Source organism: Poromitra crassiceps, assembly GCF_964638095.1.
Source record: "Poromitra crassiceps genome assembly, chromosome: 6".
Taxonomy (NCBI): Eukaryota; Metazoa; Chordata; class Actinopteri; order Beryciformes; family Melamphaidae; genus Poromitra; species Poromitra crassiceps.
In genome coordinates this window covers 63,859,549-63,882,716 of record NC_139627.1, presented here as the reverse complement: position 1 = coordinate 63,882,716, position 23,168 = coordinate 63,859,549, and the positions used below count along the sequence as shown (strand labels likewise).

The window sequence follows — 23,168 nt, the reverse complement described above, 5'->3', positions numbered from 1 at the left end:
AGAAGCTTAAAGGAACTGCTGAGAGTAAGTTGGAGAAAATGGGAGATCTTACTTATGATTATGGTAAGGAAAGGTTTGGCGTCTTTGAGAAAAGGAAGAAACTAGAGGGTGAGGGAGTTAAATCTACGCGCCAACAAGAGATAGATATAGACTTATCCAGGAGAGAAGACAGTTTAAGAGGCAGTGGAGGAAAGCTACAGAGATTGAGAAGGAAGGCATTGATTGCTTGCAGTCAGATGTGAGGGAGCGGTTGGCAGTTTTAAGAAGAGCCGAGAGCATTAGGAGAAATAGGAAAAAGAAAGAGAGAGCTAGAATAGCATTCTATAAGGATCCATTTAGATTTGTGAAGTCATTGTTTAGTAAGGAAAATAATGGTAGCCTTCTGGTACCTAAGCAGAAGCTTGAGGAGTATTTGGAGGAGGTTCACAAAGATAGGGAAAGGTTTAGAGAGATGACAGTCCCAGCTGATATTCCACCTATCGGTGAAATAGAGAGCCAGTGTGATGATAGCCCACCAAGGTGGAAAGAAGTTCAAGAAGTAGTGAGACGTGCAAGGGCCTCTTCAGCCCCGGGTCCTAATGGAGTCCCCTACCGGCTGTATAAGAGTGCTCCAGATGTGTTGCAGTTTCTATGGAAGCTGATGAAGGTAGTCTGGAAGAAGCAGGTTATTCCTAAGGCATGGCGTAGAGCAGGGGGAATCTTCATTCCTAAAGAAAGGGACTCGTTAGAGATAAGTCATTTTAGACCTATCAGTCTACCGTAAATTCCGGACTATAAGACGCACCGGTCTATAAGCCGCACCTTCAAAGGTGACTATTTTTTTCTTCTATAAGCCGCACCGGACTATAAGCCGCGGGTGTTTTGATGTTTAATTACCATATGTAAGGCTTCGTGCACAGAGGGGATTGTCGGGAATGGATGGCTGTTTGGGGAAGCTCCCATTTATTAACATTTCAACAAAACAAAAGTCAGGTCACTAATCCCCAGACAAAATCACACATTGTGGTATTTTTTGTTTTTTTTACAGTGCACACAGTGTCCGCGGTGTGGTGAAAAGAGGGCAAGAGAGGAAATTAAAACAGAAGTGGATTTATAGTTAGAAAGAGTGCTAAAGAAGAGAGAATTCCGTTTTTTATTTTTTTATTTTAGTTACTCACAGTACTATTGACCAGTCCAACTCAAAAGATATTCGGCAGTTTCACTTTGAGCTCTTGTTCCGCCGCTGTCCATCAATGGTTATGACGAGTCTCGCTGGGTACAGTACGCCAAAGCGATATCCATTGACTCGATGATGCTGTTGTATGTTGCGCGTTTCTGTTGCACCAACGCGGACGGTGAGGGGCTTCTTCCCCGCAGCCTGGAGGATGAGTTGACGGTCGGGCCAGCGGAGTAGGCAGATGAAGATGGCCCTCGGTGGCAGGCCGGGGTCTGGACGTGGCCGAGGCGCCCGGTGTGCGGGAGAAAGGAGGAGGAGGAGAAACCGCCACCTCCACAGCCAGCCACCTCACACACCCCAACTGTTTAATAGTGCCCGGCTCGCATGCCTCTCGGTCGGCTGGCCGGACAATATGCACCCCGCTGCAGCAGCAGGCAGCTTCGGGAGGTTTTCTCACTGTGTTCGGGACTTCGGCTCTAACTCGGCCAGATGGCTGGACACGAGTGAAACTCTTCACGGTTGCATTATTTTCTTTAGTGAGTGAGTGGATGGACTTCTGCACGTTTTCAAACTTGTTTTCAAGCTGCTCAAAACCTCTGAGCGATGTCGGACTTAATCGATAGTGTTTCACGGAGTAAAAGTTTAGCCCAAGCGGTGTATCTCCAGCCTCCAGCAGGTGAGTCATTTCCTCATTCATGGCGTGATTGCTTCTCTTTTTCTTTCTGCTTACCTGTGTTGTGTTATGTTATGTTATGTTATGTTGTTAAAAGAGGGCAAGAGAGGAAATTAAAACAGAAGTGGATTTATAGTTAGAAAGAGTGCTAAAAAAGAGAGATTTTTTTTTTTTTTTTGAAAAAATCCATAGATAAGACGCACCGTTATATAAGCCGCAGGGGGCAAAAAAGGCCAAAAAACGGGAAAAAAGCCGCGGCTTATAGTCCGGAATTTACGGTACTTAATGTTGAAGGAAAGGTTTTCTTTAGTGTTGTGGCACAGAGGCTGTCTAGTTACCTAGAAAAGTATAGGCTAATAGATACTTCGGTGCAAAAGGCTGGAATTCCCGGCTTCTCCGGGTGCTTAGAGCATACAGTACCAGCATGATCTGGCACCAAATCCAGTCAGCTAGGCGTGAGAAGAGAGACCTGCATGTAGTATTCTTGGACCTGGCTAATGCTTTTTGGGGTCAGTGCCACATAGTCTGTTATGGGAGGCCTTCGATTTCTTTAGAGTGCCAGGTAGTATAAAGAGCTTTAATATATATATATATATATATATATATATATATATATATATATATATATATATATATATATATATATATATATATATATATATATATATATAATACATGCAAACTATACACATTACAAAGCACAAGAAAAGGTTAGTTTAAATAAATGGGTTTTCAGTTTAGATCTGTTAACTGATGGTGCAGATCTTGGGGGATAGAAGGTGCAGGCATCGAGACGATTTTGAGAAGTAAGGAGTTGCCAAGCCATGGAGAGAGTAGGGGTAGAGATGAGTACTTTGAAATTGATGCTGTATTTAACAGGGAGCCAGTGCAGTTGATGAAGGGTGATGTGTTCCCAGGATGGAGTGTGGCAGACGAGGCCGATTACAGCTAGGATCGGGGGGGGGGGGGGGGGGGGGGGCAGTTTGCCACTCAGACATGAGTCTTTATAATGCAACTTAATCCTGATCCCCGAACCCACAACCTCTGGCAACCAAAGTTGCCCCCTACCAGCCCACCCTAATGTAACAGGCTCAAATCGGGCCTGGTGGCAGATCTCTTGCAGCCGTGTTTTGAACATACTCTATAATCTCTTTAGCCTATGGCTGGGTAGACCATGGAGAAGGGCATTACAGTAGTTCAGTCAGAATGTAATAAAATCATGAATCAGAATTTCTGCAACCGAGTGATGGGAGGGAGGAACGTAGTCTGAAGATGTTCCTCAGGTGGAAAATGCTGTTTTGGTGTTTTTGATATGAGTGTCAAAACCATGGTCAAAACGGAGGATGGAGTCACGGGTAACACAAAGATTTTTTTTCATTTTTTTTCAACATTTTATTTTCATTTTTCAAAACATCAACAAAAACAAACAAACTCAGTCAGACAGGGAAATAAAGAGAGAAAAAAATATAAATTTAAATGTTACAACATGGTGCTACCAGCTGCTAGAGGTGTCCATGTGCTTCCAAGAGATGTCATATATGGGATCCCACGTAAGGGGTTAATGAAAAACCAGCTGGGCGAGTCTCAGCGGTCGCCCCTAACCTCATCAAGGTAGGCCAAAAATGGGTCCCAGATAACGAAAACTTTTTAAGTGAGTTGATCCGTAGGAACCTGAGTCTCTCCATTCGTATAACGAAGATCATGTCCGCCAACCACGGCTCAAAAGGAGGAGAGGGGGACTGCCATTCCTGCAGAATTAGTTTTTTGGCGACAATAGTCCCCTGTGTCAGAGACTGTTGCACAGCTGTAGGAAAGTTCAAAGAGGACTCAGAGCAACCAAAGATGGTGATTTCTGCCTCTGGCTGAAGGGTTATTTTGTAGGCTTTAGAATACCAGTCAAATATTTAGGCCCAGAAACCCACCAATGAAGGGCAGAACCAGAAGGCATGAGATACCCTCTGACACCTGATACACAGTGGTGAGACAGATGGGTAAACCCTGTGCAATTTATGTTTAGAATAGTGAAGACGGTGAGTGACTTTAAACTGGATCAGTTGGTGTCTACTATTAACTGAGCAGAGTTGCACCACGGACTTACTCCTGTCCCATATAATGTCAGATAAGTCAATGCCAAGTTCCCCCTGCCATTCCTCTCTAATCCTCTCAGTAGAGGCTATGGTACAAACATCAAGATGTTTGACCTCAGCAACAAAGGATATAATAAAATCAGGGATGGACAAACTCAGATGGAGTGTGGCTGGGGAGGCAATGAGGATAACCTCAGATGTATCCTGATTTAGTTTAAGGTAGCTACAGGTCATCCAGGCATTGATATCCTTTAAGCAGTCCATCAGGTTGGATGGTGGTATACAGAGCTGGCAGGAAAGACACATTGCTGTGCAGGCATTACATTTGACTGGAGGAGCATGATTTTGGCCCAGCGCTGAACAGCGTGGCCCCATAGGCCAGTGATACTCAACTTGTGGCCCGGGGGCCAGATGCGGCCCACGATAGGGTGCAGAGTGGCCCCCCCAACCATTTTCTAATTCACAATGAAAATGAATGTTATGCTACAGCAGAGTCTGAAGCTGTCCTGTTTGATCCCCCTGGCAAGTTTTCAATTATTGTTGAGTAATTTGGAGAGAGCTTCCTTGATCTGATCCTGCTCTCAAGGCAAAATTTTTGTCTCTACCCCCCCCCCCCCCCCCCTTCACCACTTAATGTTTTATGTTGTTTTTAACTTATTATGGTTTGACGGTTGATTGTACTGTTGCTGTCACATGTGTAACTGTTGTATGAGCTGCTGTATGAACAGGTCGCACTTGTAAATGAGACTTCGGTCTCAATGTGATTTTACCTGTTTAAATAAAGGCTAAATAAAATAAAAAATGTTAAATAAAGTTTGACTGACATCCATCTAAATTGTCAAATATCGCCGCCTGCTTGCCACCCGGCATTTAACTTAAAGGAGAATTTCGTTTTTTTTTTTACCTGCAGCCCTCTCCTCACATTAATTATGATCTGACGACTCACCCAGTGTTCTCCGCAGCGTTTTTGTCTGTCCTAGGCGTTGTTTTGAGATCAATAGTGTCCAAGCGAGTCCTAGAATGGAGCTCCGTGGGGGCCAAGTGGCAGCGTGCTTTTCCTCCATCTAAATAGACAGTTTTATTCCCATTTTCGACGCATATCGTCATAAACTGTTCCCTAAGGAACGATCAGACTGCAATTCTCCCCCCGGCTCTTTTCACCGGTAGTTACAGGCATTCCATTTTCGCCTGTTGGGTCAGTGAGACACAACTCTTGTCAAGTCCCGCGAGACTTTCCTGAAGAAAGTTGTGTCTCACTGACCCAACAGGCAAAAATGGGATCCTGTCTCAAAACAACGCCTAGGACAGACAAAAACGCTGCAGAGAACACTGGGTGAGTCGTCAGATCATAATTAATGTGAGGAGAGGGCTGCAGGTAAAAAAAAAATGAAATTCTCCTTTAAGTATAACTGTCCTGTGTGCAAAAAGTTGTCCAACTGACCGGTCAGTTGGTCGGAGATGTTTGGTTAATTATCTTTTTATGAGAGATCCTTTATTGATATGTTGGGGGCAAGGGTTTTACTCTGAACAGATTAGAAAATTGAAATGAAGTGAACCAACTGAATTTCTCACTTTTGTTTATCACTATTATTTATTTAAAAACAAAACACTATTTTTGGTGAATAACATCTAGTTTGTTTGATTATTTGGACTTGCCTGTAAATTATATATTTCTCTTGTGTGAATGTTTTCACATTGGATTTATATTGAACGTTGTTTGCATGGTCACTCTGATTATTGCTTTGATTGTTTGATTGTCAGACAAAACTCCGGCTGGCACCCAAGAAACCTAGAATCCGCTACAGATTTTTATTTATTATTAATAATGTCACTCCTGTCACTTTGCAAAAGCGGCCCCCGGGCAAAGCAAGTTGAGTATCCCTGCTGTAGGCTATACATGTCCAGTCCAATTTGCGTGCCGATCTGCGTGCTGATATGGTCAAAGCCTTTCAGAGGGACGCTGCGGTAGAGCCAAGAAAATGCAGGAAACGTGACTCTTTCCAGAGCATTTTGCAAACTGTTTCCACTTTCCAGCTTTACTTTACTCTTTACCAGTTTGATGTTTTCTCATCTAAAATAACCAAGCCCCTTCATCCAGCAATCATTCCTTTGTCCCCAGCACTATCCATTTTCAAAAAACTTAACATGTTTATTTCCTCTATATGGAACAATAGATGTCCCAGAGTACATTTGTCTTTATTATTTTTACCTTATGACAGAGGGGGGCTTTATTTACCCCATATCCAATGCTATTATTGGGCAGTTAAACTCCATATGCTATGTTTTATTTTATTAATGATCCCATCCCTGCGTGGATGCTGAAAAGTCTTCAGTTGTACCCAACCTGCCGCTCAATCTTTACATTCATTCAGCCGACATTAATACACTTAGATCACAGACAAAGAACCCTTTTGTTTACAATACAATTAATGTCTGGTACTAAACATTTCTAAAAATGTCGAAACAAACTCTTGGTCTGGGTTCTGCCCGATATGGGGAAACCAGAGCTTCATTGCGGGGAGATCAGACCCAGGTTTCCGACTTTGGGCCTTTAAGGGTACAAGGAAAGTTCTAGATTTGTATTCTGATGAGACGTTTATGACATTTGAAGAACCCCTCGTGAAATATGCTATTCCTAATATCTTTTTAAATATTTCCAGCTTAGGAGTTTCATCATAGAGAAAATTGTGTGTGTGTGTGTGTGTGTGTGTGTGTGTGTGTGTGTCTTTCTATCTTTCTGCATTGAGAAATCAAGAAAAAATACTTAATGTGCATGTGATTGATCCTGAGTGTAACAGTCTTTTTCTCCTCTCTTCTCCTCCAACAACAGCTGCTGTCTCTAAACCCTCCATCTCTACATTGTGTGATGCTGGTTTGACTCGCTGTAGTTTGAGGTGTGACTCAAACACCACTGCAGAGGCTGAACCAGTCAGCTACACCTGGTGGAAAGACACCAACAAGACTGGGCTACTCAAAGAGCAAGAGATTACAAAGGTACAAGTACAGCCAAGCTAGTGAGTGTTTGTCCTCTGTCTTTTTGTCTTTCTTGCAATGTGGGCGTTGGCTTAAGAAGACTGGCCTTTAACCAGAGTAGCCTACCTGGTTTAAGCTGCTGAAGTGACCTTGAGCAAGACACTGAACACTGTCCAGCTTCAGGGAACTGCTCTGTAGCTGAGCCTCAGATCTCCTTTCATCAAAGAGTAAAGACACTGTGATTGGTTTGTGAACTTTGAGCTAATTCTATTTCACTGATTTTATAGGTGGATTTGAACTATACGCTCTTCAGCTGTAAGGTGAGGAACCCAGTCAGTGAGGAGGTCAGCGAACCAATCAGCAACCCCCTCATCCCGAGTGAGTGACCTCACTTTAACAACACATTTAATGTAGCGTCAAATCTTCAAATGTTATTTATCTTAAGTTAATAATCTGCCAAAAAGTTCAGATCATTTCACTTGTTTACAAATCAACCTGTTCTTTCTTGCCTTGTTTCAACATGACAAGAAACTGCATTTGAGTAACATTTAAAATCAAACATTTCAAAACTGAATATAAGACTAAAAACTTTTGAATTAATTGTATAATGAATTTCATAGAATAATAATGATCATAATTGCGGTCGAGCTGCAAGGCGGGCTACTGGGGAATTAGCCGAGCCTAGGAATCTATCCATCTATAAAAGGGGCAAGGGGCAATCTGACATCTGTTTCATCTCTGTGTAGTCTCTGTTTCAATTTTGTCCCGGAAGTGATTTCCCTCAACTGCAAGTGATGTCATCATTGATGTCACTTGAGCAATTGTGCATTGTGGATGTCATAGGCATTGTGAAATTATCAGTGATGTCACAAGAGCTGGCCCTGTGCTCACGGGCTCGCCTAGGTATCGATGCTTAGTATATATCCGTGTGTGTGTGTGTGTGTGTGTGTGTGTGTGTGTGTGTGTGTGTGTGTGTGTGTGTGTGTGTGTGTGCGTGCGCGCGCGCGCGCGTGTGTGTATGTGTGTGTGTGTGCGCGCGCGTGTGTGTGTGCGTGCGCGTGTGTGTGCGTGCGTATGTAAATTACATTTTAGTATACAGGGATACCCATTGTCTTGATATCAATATCCAGACAATCAAACCCCAAAAAGAGCATAAATGGGTGAAGCTATTAACTACATACATAGAAAACTGTGTCCATGTAAACAAACTTGTTATTTTTCTGTAGAGTTTGATGGTGAAGGCAAACGGAGAACAGGGAGAATTGTCACCATCTTCGTAGTCGTGACCATGTTGCTGCTCGTCATAACGCCCATTGTCAAACGCATACGCACAACAGGTAGGAGATTATGAGATACTATATTTATTTATAATGAATTACTGTCTAATTGACGTTATTTATGATTATGTCATCAAACTGATATTTACTTCCATAAAGGTTGCCCTATTCCCGGCTTGTTAAACTGCCTCTCTTGAGTTCATTTTCACTGTGCTACCACAGGAGGCGCTGCACTACTGACTTCCTTACATTTTGTCAGTGTGGTCTCCAACTTTACACATTTAAACTCCTAAAGGCCTATATACTGTAGGTATTTCTGGAATTCCTTTCCCACACAAATCTACATTAGCAAGATGTCATTTCCTGACATATGAGCTGACCAGCCTCTCTAACTTCTCCAGCTTTGATAATGGTATCTGATCTACTGTCAAGGGCCAGATTGGCTGAGGGAAGAGGCCAAATTTCAAATCTATGTCCTCAATGCCTCCAACTAGCTGCTGCCTTCTCCTGACCAGTCATTCATATTTGATCATACCACCTTCCTAAGCTTTTCACAGGCTTCTCTAGAACTGTTGCTGTAGCTTCCTCATCTATGAAAAACCAAAATTACACCTGTCAATCTTTTGTCCACGTCTTATGAGGCAAAGGTTGCAAGAGTATGAATATAAGATTAATTCATCATAACTTTCCTGATTCATTCTCAACAAAACAATGTTTTTATGACGGTCCTTCAAACTGCAGGTGAAATGTTGCCTGACATGTTACCATTTGAAAAATTGACAGTAGACTAGTGCTATTCAGCATAACCAACTGTGGTCTGACACACAGGGCCCCTTGCAAACATGTAGACCTATATGAAGTTTGGATGGTCCAGCAATAAACATTGAGCAAATATGAAGAACCCCTTCCTGTTTGTACCTTCTTTTTTGTGTCACAGCCAAACATTTCAAGCATCTTAAGATGACAAGATGACATTTCTGTGACACAAAGATGATGTAGGCAGTTGAAATATTTTATGTGTAAAATCTGGTGGGGATTAAGGAAACATTGTAGGAGAAATTAAAATAAATATTTGCTTTTGCAAGCTGGTGACCATTCTTCCTGTTGATGCATTCAAAGTGTTGCTGAAATCTGACACACAGAACACACACAGAGCAGCAGTAGTAACTCAAGGATGGCAGGCTACTTATGTACTTTCTATGTAAGGGCACTTTACTTGAGTATTTCCTCCTATTTTTGAGACTTTACTTGTACTCCACTACATTCCAGAGGTAAATATGGTACTTCTTACTCTACTACATGTATCTGAGGGGTGTACTGTAGTTACAACAGTGGAATCCGCTTATAGTGATCACGGTTATAGTGATCAACCGCTTATAGTGATCAAAAAACTTGGTGCTGAATCATTCCTATACATTTGCTGTTTAAATATCTCTCACTGCTCTTTGTAGCTAATCCATATATGACGTTATTCCATATGAGCGGCAATTGAATTCAAATGAAACAGCCACAATCAGACAATTAATACTGCGTTTCCCAAAAGCTTATTAGCGCTAAGAAGCTTATTTAACCCTTCTTAAGGCTCCCGTAAGAAGCAAACGCATTTCCCAATTGCTTCTTAGCCTAAGATGATCTTTTGTTAAGAAGGCTGCGTTTCCTAAAAGCTTCTTAGCACTAAGAAGCTTCTTTGACCCTTCTTAAGGCTCCCGTAAGAAGCCAATGAAGCCAACGCGTTTCCCGATTGCTTCTTAGCCTAAGATGATCTTTCATTAAGAAGGTTTTGTAAGAAGGGTCTGGGGCATTCTTAACACCTTCTTAACGACGAAACACTCGCAGATTCAGCCGCGTCAGGCAAAAAGAGATAATAATATAGTGTCCACTGTTGTGTTTTTCCCTTTTTCCTTTCTTTCATGCACCCTTTAGTGTTTAAAATTGGGGAACACTTGAAAATCTCTCCTCTATGTAATATGGTTACTTGTGTTTTAAATGTTTTACCGTAGGCTATATTGCTCTCATCAGAATGGATTCCTTTTATAATAAGAATGTTGTGGATTTATATAGCACCTTTCACAGAACCCTTCTTAAGAGCTGTAGCGGCAATTAATTTGAAATGCCTTGTTGATCCATCAAAAAATGAGTTGCTCGTTTTTAAAATGAATAAGGATTTGTTTATTCCATCATCAGCTTCCCTCTGTACAGAGCATCACAAATCATCCAAAGTTTGTGCAAAGAACATAAACATTGCATGTCAATTATACCCAACTCCAGCCCCCCTCCTCCTCTGATGACTGGTGACTGGTACAATTCCATCAGATGTTTCCCAAGAAGACAAAATAAGACCCTGATCTTTACAATAAGTCAAAACAAAACCTTCTATGTCCCGGAAGACAAAACACAGTTATCTCCTCCTCTCCAGGTGGAATGCCTTTTCGACATAACAAACAGCTTCTCAGAAGAGACACTGAAAATGAGTGCCTGAGATGTCAGCTATGCATGTCAGCTAGATCATAATTAAACAGAGTCAACAATGATCAACAACCAGTCAATAAGCAGTCAATCAATCATTTTACTCTGACAGAGCCTTCTTTAGCGATGTGTTAAGAAGGCTGTTAAGAAGGCGTTTGGGAAACACTTCTTTGGAGCCTTCTTAACTCCTTCTTAACTCCTTAAGAAGCTTCTTAACTCCTTAAGAAGCTTCTTTGTTGGGAAACGCAGCCAATATCTATAGGCTATGCTAGGCTGCTACACAACAGACTGAGGCTGCGTTTCCCAACAAAGAAGCTTCTTAAGGAGTTAATAAGCTTCTTAAGGAGTTAAGAAGGCTCCAAAGAAGTGTTTCCCAAATGCCTTCTTAACAGCCTTCTTAACACATCGCTAAAGAAGGCTCTTGAGAAGCATCTTAACTGGAGCTGTCCACCATCTCGGTGCTGAAAACAAATCAATCGATGCCAGGCTAATCAATTGTTCTACATAATTACATGCTCCCAAATGACGTTTTAATGTAACAAGTGGCGCCCTACTCACCCCATCAATAAATAACACTAAAAATTAACAAGCGGGGAAACGAGGCGCCCGACACGATTATAATACTAATTGCGGGCTCAATCCCATTTCCCTGCTGTTCTGCCTACCTATTCCAAGTAGGATAACGTTATGTACCATTCATTTGCAATGTGTATGTAATGTGCTAAACAAATTAAATAGCCTTGCTCGCATTGCCCATTACAAATATTAAACACCAGGTTCCCCCAAAAAAGTATCATTACACACCAGGAAGAATATCTGGAAACGTCAACTAACTGACGCAACTAATGACCAATGACCTGGATAAAAGTATCCCTGAGTTGGAGAGTGGCTATATTTGTTGATGTGCATTGTTTGTGTGTGTGCATTTGATGGGGATGAACTACTGTATCTCATAGTGTTTGTGCATGCAAATGTGGGATGGTTGTAGAACAGGATATCTTAACCTTTTTTAATTCAAGGCCCACTTCTGATTGTTAAAACATTTCTGAGGACCACCTTCCCAAATAAATGGCACGTTATCATTGTGATATCTTGATGTGAGAGGTCCACTGCAGCCCACTAGATGGCACTCTGAGGCCCACCAGTGGGCCACGACCCAGTGGTTGACAAACACTGTTGTAGAATAACCTAATCGTGGTCATGTTAAACTTTATTAAACATTATTTATTTCAGACATGGACTGCAGTTCAAATTGCTTTATATCACAGCATACAACAAAGGGTAAAGTAGGAGCGAGAAAAATTGCGAGAAACACTACAGAGCAGCATCTCAATTAAAATTTTAATGTAAGCGAACTTGGGTTCTGTGAAAGGTGCTATATAAATCCACAACATTCTTATTATAAAAAGAATCCATTCTGATTAGAGGAATATAGCCTACGGTAAAACATTTAAAACACAAGTAACCATATTACATAGAGGGGAGATTTTCAAGTGTTCCCCAATTTTAAACACTAAAGGGTGCATGAAAGAAAGGAAAAAGGGAAAAACACAAGAGGAACAGTGGACACTAATATATCTCCTTTTGCCTGACGCGGCTGGATCTGCCAGTGTTTCGTCATTAAGAAGGTGTTAAGAATGCCCCAGACCCTTCTTACAAAACCTTCTTAAGGAATGATCATCTTAGCGCTAAGAAGCTTTTGGGAAACGCAGCCTTCTTAACGAAAGATCATTTTAGGCTAAGAAGCAATCGGGAAATGCATTGGCTTCTTACGGGAGCCTTAAGAAGGGTCAAAGAAGCTTCTTAGCGCTAAGAAGCTTTTGGGAAACGCATGCCTTCTTAACGAAAGATCATCTTAGGCTAAGAAGCAATTGGGAAACGCGTTTGCTTCTTAAGGGGGACTTAAGAAGGGTTAAAGGAGCTTCTTAGCGCTAAGAAGCTTTTGGGAAACTCAGCCTGAGTCAACTCTGACCTGCCGTGGATGTGCTTAGAAGAAGAGAAGCGCTTCTGTTTGGTAACAAGAAGAAGAGAAACACAGAAGAAGAAGCGACCCACATCCGGGTTGACTCAGTTTGTTGTGTAGCTATGGTGTAGCAGCCTAGTGTAGCCTAAAGATATTATCTGATTTCAAGATTATGGATGATTAATTAGAATTATATTGCCACTCGTATAGAATAACGTCATATATGGATTACAAAGAGCAGCGGGAGATAAAGCGGGAGGTGCTATCTATGTGACGGACAGGAAACAGAGCAGGATGTCAGCAGCACAGAGGTACATCACATAGCTAATTCATGTTCTCTCTATTATATAATAACGTCGCTGTCGGGCAGAAAACTCAAATATCCAAAACAACAACTTTTCAGTAAGTAAAGAACAACAACTGTGTGCTCTTAAAATACTGAACACCATGTCATCAAAGTTGGCACATGTCTTAATTATGGTCACTTTCCCGCTGGATGTGTCATTACATTATTAATATCTTACCTGGATAAGCTCAAATTATGTTTATGTTATCAGTCTGACTTGAAAGCACTCCCTCCTGGCCAGGCAGCTGCGCATGGTCCTCCCCTCTGGAGCGCACATGCACGAGCCGCAAAGCTCCAGCCACGGGGGCCATCCAGCGGACTCCAATTTGCATGTTTAAACAAGTTTGCAGCCTGGGGATAACTCGGAAAACATTTCATTGATCTATTTACATCAGAGGAAGGATTAAACAAAATTATATCAGAAATCATGACGTCTGCCCGTGTATCTTTTCCGGGTATAGAGTCCTGCCTGGGGCGGTACAGACGGAGGTAAGGGAGGAATTTCGAGGTTTGAGTGACAGATTGAGGGCGAAAATGGCATTAGGAGAATTACTCACAAGATTGTTTGAATGCTTTTCCATTGGTTGCATTTAGTAAAACCCACAATATACGTGAAAGGTGACCAGTGGCATTGATTCATGACAAAAAATAAAAATGTAAAAAAAATTGATATTCGAGGTCCTGCCCCGACAGCGACGATAAGCATAATGAGGCACTGTGTGTCGGAAAATAAGCTTTTGACATAAATACAATCATTTCAGATGCCCTATTCTCCTGGTTTTCAGGTTGCAGTTCAAACTGATCATCGTTTCTGCTGATGCTAATCAAACCCAAGTTGTCAGGGTGACTTCAACATCATATTTAAAGCAGGAAATAAGGTCCAGGGTGTAAAAAAACTGAATTCTCAGGACTCACAATGAGCGGCGTGGCACAGTGCCCAAACTGTTTAAACACACACACACACAAACGATGCATTCTTCACATCTTAAACTGCAAACGGCCAATTTAATGTACACACACACACACACACACACACACACACACACACACACACACACAACAATGCACTCTTCACATCTTAACGGTGAACGATAAGCCTGACGTTTAGGTTCACGGTCTTTGAATATGAGCGTATCTCTCTCTCTCTCTGTCTCTGTCTCTCTCTATCTCTGTCTCTGTCTCTGTCTCTGTCTCTGTCTCTGTCTCTGTCTCTATCTCTGTCTCTGTCTCTGTCTCTCTCTCTCTCTCTCTCTCTCTCTCTCTGTCTCTCTCTCTCTGTCTGTCGGCTCTGGATGAGCACAGAAACAGTGTAGCTGTTCATTCATGTCATGATGTTATTTCTGCGTCATCATTACAAACTAAATATCAGTCTTTCTTCAATGAGCCTGATCCAAAAGTTCTTCAAAAGGAGGTATATTTTAAGTTCCTTCATACGCCACTCTCAATTAATATGGTCACATTGCAGTAAAGTTGAAAATTAGATCACAGTTCATTAACACAAAACTCTGCGGTGGAATTTGTTTATGGAGACTTCAAATAATAATTACAAATGAAGAATCCTTCCAAAATGCTTGTTTTGAGGGCACATACCTCATTGAAGTGTTTCTTTACTGGCAGGCTTTGCTTTTGCCGTGTGCGTAATGCTCCAACAAAATCCAGCACATCTTTGTCAGACTGGGATCCCTGTGTGTGTGTGTGTGTGTGTGTGTGTGTGTGTGTGTGTGTGTGTGTGTGTGTGTGTGTGTGTGTGTGTGTGTGTGTGTGTAGTGGCGCCGGAACGAGTTTGCAATAAGGGGGACACAATTTTTTTCGTTTGTTTTTGGCGCCCGTAAGGGCGCCGACGAAAAATTGACGTTTTTATGGACGTTTGGATGATTTTTAGCCATATTTAGATGAATATCTTATTTTAAATTAACATTAGGATTATACTGTAGTAATGTAATTATTCAGTATTTTTCCTTTTCTCACTCACTTGGTGACCTGGGGCCTGTACTACGAATGTTGTATAAGAAGATCCAGGATCTGTCCCTTGATCTGGTTTGTCTAAACCAGATCAGCTCGATTGTAGTTAACTTGTACTACGAACGTCGATTGCCACTCGTTAACTCGAACCAGGTTTTTCTAATCAAGCTCTCAGCTCGTGCACATAAAAATGCCCGTGCACTGGAGCTCGTGCCCGCAAAAGAGGCGTGGTTTTTAACAACTGCCAATCAGAGTGCAATATGGACTGCTCCAACTCCTACAGCGCAAGACACGCCTATTTCCTCATTGAATGAAACCGCAAATGCAAATCTGCGTTGGATATTATTAGGCTACTGTTCCCGAATGACTGTCTAAAGTGAGTGACCACTTTTATCCACACCAGTAATTTCTTTGAAGCGCGGTTTCGTAGGCTATCTACAGCTCTCTATCTACAGTCTTTTGTGGAAGCAATGTGTAATCTATCTCAGTCCAAAATCCGTATGTAGCTATAGACCATTTAGGCGCAATGAATAATAATGATCCGTGTCTGTACTTTGTTCAGTATATTGTATTTCAATTTGTAACCGTCAAATAAAATAAAATAAAATAAAATAAAATAAAATAAAATAAAATAAAATAAAATAAAATCAATGTGTTTAGTCGCACTGATTGAATAATTCCTATAGGCTAATCAATAAAAAAAAGAATGATAATAAAATAAAATAAATGCTTCTGAACTGAATCGACACGGTACGTGCGGGCATAGATTTCATTTATAAAAAATAGCCTATTTTGTGGTCACATATTGTCAGCAGAGTCGCATATCTCCATATTTCATATAATGATGCTGGAAATATGAAGTTCAATCGAATCATACAGATACAGGCCAAAAGCAACAGAGTTGCAGCTGCAAAATGCAGGAGTAGCCTAGATATGAATCATCTTAATATGGGATCGCCTGTGTGCAGGTGATCCCATATTAAATTGCTTAGATGTAGTAGGCTATTCCAGCATGTAGGCTATGACCATTTCAATTCCAACCCAACGTCAGTCTCAGCTCCATTGCGCACACGGCACCATGCGCTTTGGAGACGTTTATGTAACCTTTTTATGCCGGTTTAGTGATATTTCTCCACTCACTATTCAGCTGCAATCGATCAGCGGGATCAAACAACGTATCTAGGCTACTTAAAAGCACAAAAATGAATATATAAAAACATATTCCAAAGTGGTAAGTAGGGCTTAATTAAAATAGCCAACAAGTGCAAGGCTTTAGTCCTTGATTAACATTAACATTGATTAACATTACTCATTCAACATTACAATTCGTGCTCCTTCCTAGATGGGAAACTCATCCAGAAAGGGGTTGGCCATTTTTCCAAACTGCTGATTTGATTGGTTCGTGGGCGGTGTATTTAAGGTCTAATCTTATCCTTGCAACTTAACCTGCTGCGGACCAGGTTAAGTGTGAAGCATAAGTTGCTATGGAAATATATGTCGGTGAGAAGTTAACTTGCTTTGTAGTACGGCCAAACCAGGTTTAAACCTGAAGTTACCTCGCTAAACCACTAATCTTGCTTTGTAGTACAGGCCCCTGCTCTCCCTTTAGGTCATTTTATAATTACACTACAACAGACAGCAACACAGGCAGAAACACTGAACTTATTATTATTATTATTATTATCACTTCGAAACACAGTGCAAAACTTGTCATCTCAACACAAAAATAAAATAACAATAACCGTATACGATTATAGCAGCAGCCAATGACAGTGAGTGCAGTACAGAGTCCAGGTCTGTCTCTCAGGTGTAATAATCCCACGATGATCACGGCTTTAACAAGTGTCACAGGCTGTGTAAACAGTATAAAGTGGGCTCTCTGTAACTTGATCCCTGGGTCTGTCTGTCTCAGGTGTAATAATCCCACAACGATCACGGCTTTAACAAGCATCACAGGCTGTGTAAACAGTGTAAAGTGGGCTCTAAGCGTCAGGGGCAGTTGCCCCCTCAGATTAAAAAAAAAAAAAAAAGAATTTAGGGGGACCAAATTTTAAGGGGGACAAAATGTCCCCATGTCCCCCTTGTTCCGGCGCCAGTGTGTGTGTGTGTGTGTGTGTGTGTGTGTGTGTGTGTGTGTGTGTGTGTGTGAGAGAGCGAGAGTGAGACAGAATTCACATCTTTAATAAAGGGTTAGTCTGCTTGAATTGCAGCTGTAAGTTATTTAATAATGCTACTTTGTCACTTTCGGACCCGCCCACAATATTTTCCTAATCTGCCAACCCAGACCACCCGTGGGGCCCAGCGGGATTTGGGTGGGGTTAGGGTTAGGGTGCGTAACCTAAGCCTAGGGACGCTCGCTCGTGCATCACTACAAGATGCTGATTAAACTGCATCATTATTGTACAGGTGTGTCTTGGGCTGGTCAGCTCTGAAGCTCCTGGTTGAGTAATAAATGATTCTACAACAGCTACCTTATACCTTACACCAGTCAGGACCTGCTTTTCTACCCACCAGTAATGAGCTGAAGTCCATGGAGTTGGGAATGTTGATCATGAAATGTTTGCATTACTCTTTAATCACCTCTCATTGATTTCATCTGTTGTTTGTTCATTCAGAAACTCAACTTCAACACAAATCAAATCTGAAGAAGCAGTTTCAGTTTGTGTTTGAGGGGATGGCTGAAGGAGGAACCTCATTTCTGAATCAGTTCTACACAACACTTTACCTGACAGAGGGAAGGAGTCAAGAGGTCAGTGAGATCAGACATGAGATCAGACAGATTGAAGCAGCATCCAGAAACCAAAGATCAGAAACACCAATCAAATGTGAAGACATCTTTAAACCCTTACCTGGAAGAAATAAAAGAAATAAACCAACCAGAGCAGTGATGACAATGGGAGTGGCTGGCATTGGGAAAACAGTCTTAACACAGAAGTTCACTCTGGACTGGGCTGAAGGCAAAGCCAACCAGGATATACAGTTCATATTTCCGTTCACTTTCCGAGAGCTGAATCTGGTGAAAGATAAAAAGTTCAGCTTGGTGGAACTTATTCATTGCTTCTTTCCTGAGACCAAAAAAGCAGGAATCTGCAGGTTTGACAAGTTCCAGGTTATGTTCATCTTTGACGGTCTGGATGAGTGTCGACTTCCTCTAGACTTCCAGAACGAGATCCTGACTGATGTCACAGAGTCGACCTCAATGGACGTGCTGCTGACAAACCTCATCAGGGGGAAACTGCTTCCTGCTGCTCGCTGCTGGATAACCACACGACCTGCAGCAGCCAATCAGATCCCTCCTGAGTGTGTTGATGTGGTGACAGAGGTGAGAGGCTTCACTGACAAACAAAAGGAGGAGTACTTCAAGAAGAAATTCAGTGATAGGGAGAATGTCACAGAGGAGCAGGCCAGCACACTCATCTCGCGCATCAAGGCTTCACGAACCCTCCACATCATGTGCTACAACCCAGTCTTCTGCTGGATCACTGCGATGGTTCTGGAGTATCTGTTGAAAACCAATGAGAGATTAAAGATGCCCAAGACCCTGACTGAGATGTACGTCCACTTCCTGCTGGTTCAGTCCAAACGGGGGAACAAGTATTATGGGAGAGCTGAGACTGATCCACACTGGACTACAGAGACCAGGGAGATGATGCTCTCTCTGGCAAAACTGGCTTTTGAGCAGCTGAATAAAGACAATGTGATCTTCTATGAAGAAGACCTGACAGCATGTGGCATTGATATCACAGCAGCATCAGAGTACTCTGGAGTGTTCACACAGATCTGTAAAAAGGAGTCTGGGCTGTACCAGGCTGAGGACATGTTCTGCTTTGTCCATCTGAGCATTCAGGAGTTTCTAGCTGCTGTCTACATGTTCCACTGTTACACAAACAGCGACAAGGAGGTATTGATGCCATTCCTGGGGGAGGACCACGGTAGATCTGAAGACAGTGAACAATCCCTCTATGTCTTCCTGCAGACAGCCATGGACAAATCCCTGCAGAGTAAAAATGGCCACCTGGACCTCTTTGTCCGCTTCCTTCATGGCCTCTCACTGGAGTCCAGCCAGAAACTCTTACGAGGCCTGCTGGGTCAGACAGAGAGCAAACCAGAAAGCATTCAGAGAGCCATCAGCAACCTGAAAGAGATGGCCATCTCCAATACCTCTCCTGACAGAACCATCAACATCTTCCACTGTTTGACAGAGATGAACGACCAGTCACTGCCTCAGCAGATCCAACAGTTCCTGAAGTCAGAGAACAGGGCACATGATGCACTCTCTGTGATGCACTGCTCAGATCTTGCCTACATGCTAGAGATGTCAGACAAGGTTCTGGATGTGTTGGACCTGGAGGCCTACAACATATCAGTGGAGGGACGACTGAGACTGATCCCAGCTGTGAGGAACTGCAGGAAGGCTCGGTTAGTCCTGATATGATACCAACAGTATAGAACAGTGTAGAGCCCCCTTCAACCCTGACACCATCAGAACTACATTAAAGATCTATAGTTCCTCAAACATACACATTACTGTTGCTCTACACAGCAGGTACACAGTGTTGTGCGTAACATGTTACAAAGTAATGTCACTGTAATCACATTACACATACTTTACTTTTTCCTGTTCCAGATTCAGTTTCACATTCCAGTTACTGATCTCACAGATCGGTTGTTGCTTGAGTTTCATTTTTTAGTCTGACTCTTTATTGGTGTAATAACTATGAAAGATCCCCCTTGTCTTCTCCTGCCTTCAGTTCATGTCAGAAATAATAATAATATTTAAATAAATAATAAATAAATAATAATTACATTTATAGAATTCCTATCAATTATGTTGACATGGCAACAAATTTAATTGATTGAATCTTGAATCCTGAATTACAGAGAGTGAACGAGCCAAAGTGGAAAATAGGACTCGGAAAGTTGGAATTTAATGCTGTAGGCTCAAAACCATAAAAGTAACTCAACCCCAACCAAATATGTGGTCAAGCTGAACTCTAAGGCTGTGTGTCCACCAAAGCATCGTACCCCCCCGAGCTCAAAATGCTGCTGATCTGAAAAAGCCCAGCTGAGAGCGTCAGTGCTTTGGAGGTGCAGCTTTGATGTTGTTGTTTTACTTTTTTTCCAGCTGAGACACTTTGGTTGCTATGATACAGAATATCCACAGAAGTAAAATGTCGGCACAAAGTAGAGCAGCATACTTACTCTGTAGATGAAGGGAAGGCTGGAGCATGTAGGGAGAGAGGATGGACCCACCAGTCTGTGTGGGTTCATGAGATTTTGTGGGTGAGGAAACATCTCGGTGAGGAGCTACCATTGTTTGGTTCAAGCTAAGCTAAGCTGTAATTTACTGCATGTAACATAGCACAGTGATATAGCTAGCTGCTGTAGCTTTTGTGTTATATCTCTGTGCTATGTTACGTGCAGTAAATTACAGCTGAGAAGCGGTGGAATTCATGCCTGCCTGTGCAATGCATGTTTAACTCAGAGACCAGTGGTGTTGGCCCCACCCCTCCTCCACTGTGATTGGACGACTGGGTAAATAGTGACAGTGATGAGCGCAGCATTTTAGCCAAAGTTGAACATTTTTCAACTCTCGCTGACCAGAAAAAAGCCAAACGTGAACACACACAGAGCTGAATAGACCCTCAGTGCTCTCATCACACTACTGGTGTTTACAGCATAGTGTAAATATGCGGCGCTGCCATTGCAAATAATACGCTGGCCTCAGGGGGAAAAACACTTTGGTGGACACATGAGTGATCTGCTCGTAACTGTCGGTGCTCTTCCTTAGAATATGTCTGATGCATTCCATCTCCTCGTCTGTATCTGTGTGCTGTCCTTTTCTATGCCAGCAATCCTCTGAACGTCTCCATTGCTCATTCGTATTGGCCAGTATATCTTTAGTAGCCTTCTTAGGCAGCTGTGTATAAATACATCAAGACGATGTTCATCAGCTACCATCATCTTCCACGTCTCGCATCCATATAAGATACTGAGATCACAAAAATGCTTTGATATAATTACAAAATTGTATCTATTATTTTCGGTTTGGTTCTGTTAATATTATATTTTGGAAATGGTCAAATTCTATCATGCAAATTATTGTCATTATTATTATTACTAGTATTATTAGCAGTAGTAGTAGTAGTAGTAGTAGTAGTGGTAGTAGTAGTAGTAGTAGTAGTAGTATGCTGTATATGTTTTAGTTGGTATGCTAGTCTCAGCTCTGCTTTGATAATCTGTCATTTTACATTCAATCTGTAAACAGACTTTCTGCCTATGAACTCTTAAGGGCGGGACATACTCCAGGTGAGCTTCCAAACACGAAGGCCGTGCAGCCATTATGACGTCATTGCGGTGGGGGCGAGGCCTCCGCAGCCATAAGTGCGTGTCACCAGATTGTTCTGGCAGTGCGCCGGTCCGCAGCTCCCCTGGGAGCGCTGCGCTTTGCAGGGACAGGAAGAGAAATTAAATGAAGAAGTATGCACACTGAGCCATGTTTTGACCACATTTCCTGACCCATGTGGTAAACTTTGATTTCTGTTCGTTTTTAGTCATTTTAAGTAATGTGCTGTGTTGACAGAGATCTAGGCCTATTTACATTCAATAAAAACTTGGCGATTCTATTCATGTGCTGATACAATCGTTTGAGAGTGAAACCGCAGTCTACTGAACATAATGGCATTCATTGACTTTTAATTCCGTTTCATTGACTTTATCATGGGCCATTCACTGTACTATGTAAACAGCGGTGCTCTGAGCAGCGCTCTGAGCATGAACACCTTGGCCCCAGCACGGAGTGCACTCCCGATTTGCGGAGCTCCGCCTCGCGCTGCCTTCCTGGAGTATGTCGTAAGCTTTAGAGACCTCAGCTCTGAAGTCCAATTCTTTTTTTTATTCAGATTGATGGGCTTGTTGATGGGCTTGTCAGAGACTGACAGTGAAGTCGTGGCCTCAGCTTTGAAGTCCGACCCCTCCCACCTGAGAGAGCTGGATCTGAGTAACAACAAGTATGTACACAATCACATACAAGGAATTGTACTCCGGTTTGCTTTGCTCTCATAGTACTCACATACAAAAAAATAAAGTTCTGCACAAGTTAAACACAGAAAAAGGGTAGCCTACATTTAGACAATAGCAAACATTTACAATAAGTAATAAGTAAGTGTGGTGTAAAGTGTCTGTTTTAAATACAATATAGGAAAGAATGTACATGTACAGTAAATGTATAAATAAGCCACAAGATTGTAAGCAAACGCGTACAGATATGTCTCCAGATATTGCACGGTTATATGCCGATCAACATGAAAAAGTAAACGTAGACAAAGTCTTAAATACAGATATGTCTCCAGACATTGGAGAAAATGCCAGCTGTTTTTGAGTCAGGTATTGCAAATGTATTTCCCAGAAGACATACATCAAATCGTGTATATGTGTGTGTGTGTGTGTGTGTGTGTGTGTGTGGGTGTGTGTGTGTGTGTGTGTGTGTGTGTGTGTGTGTGTGTGTGTGTGTGTGTCCATAGTTATTCCACAGTTAGCGTAAGCTAAGTGTTCAAGTGGCTGTTTTAAGTGTTAATCAGAGTGATGACCTGTGGGTAGAAACTGTTTTTGTGTCTGGTGGTTTTGGTACAGAGTAGAGCGTACAGACGTGGAACAGCTCACTGCTGGACTGGAGAGTCCAAACTGCAAACTGGAGACTCTCAGGTCAGACACCATATTTAATAATGTTCTGATGTGATTATTATATCAATAGTGTAATTTGAGGATTATGTCTGTATAGAGTCTATCCATCTGAAATCAGACAGGATCTGGTTTTAGAGAGTTAGATCTCCAATTCTCTGCGTGTTTTCACACAATCCTTTCGTATTCAGATGAATAACGATGCACGTTGATATTCCCCATCGTTTTAAAGACCCTGGCAAGCAAAATGCACCTAAACCTTCCAACTATGTAATTTAGGGTCTTATGTGCCTAATTGTAACTGTAACCATGGCACTAAGGCCCGGACAGAAAGTATGTACCAGACTACACCACTCTGGGAATTTCACCCAGAGAATACCACATCAAAGTTAATAAAATACCCAACATCAGGGTTGGTAAAGGAAAGGGAGCAGAGACGTGTTGTTCCAGTTCAAACAAAAATATATTTTATTTTGGCTCAGGGCAGATTACTTGCAATGACTGAGCTGCAAGATAAAAAAAACAGGTTAAAATATTTCTTTATTACAACAATGGATTATTTAAAATTAATGAATTGCAAAATGT

At 41.9% G+C, this 23,168-nt stretch overlaps 1 protein-coding gene across 1 annotated transcript in view; it reads left to right on the top strand.

Moving 5' to 3' along the window:
- Positions 1 to 3,156: 3,156 nt before the first annotated feature.
- The window catches only part of LOC310778027 (uncharacterized protein), a gene marked incomplete at both ends in the record, with an annotated part of 71,996 nt that continues 51,984 nt past the window's right edge, over positions 3,157 to 23,168 (top strand). The window contains 8 exons of the mRNA XM_083638342.1: positions 3,157 to 3,184; positions 6,747 to 6,910; positions 7,177 to 7,267; positions 8,116 to 8,226; positions 17,519 to 17,652; positions 18,481 to 19,322; positions 21,806 to 21,913; positions 22,536 to 22,607. Of these exons, the coding sequence (XP_083494468.1) occupies positions 3,157 to 3,184; positions 6,747 to 6,910; positions 7,177 to 7,267; positions 8,116 to 8,226; positions 17,519 to 17,652; positions 18,481 to 19,322; positions 21,806 to 21,913; positions 22,536 to 22,607 (1,550 nt within the window). The remainder of the gene's footprint in view (positions 3,185 to 6,746; positions 6,911 to 7,176; positions 7,268 to 8,115; positions 8,227 to 17,518; positions 17,653 to 18,480; positions 19,323 to 21,805; positions 21,914 to 22,535; positions 22,608 to 23,168) is intronic.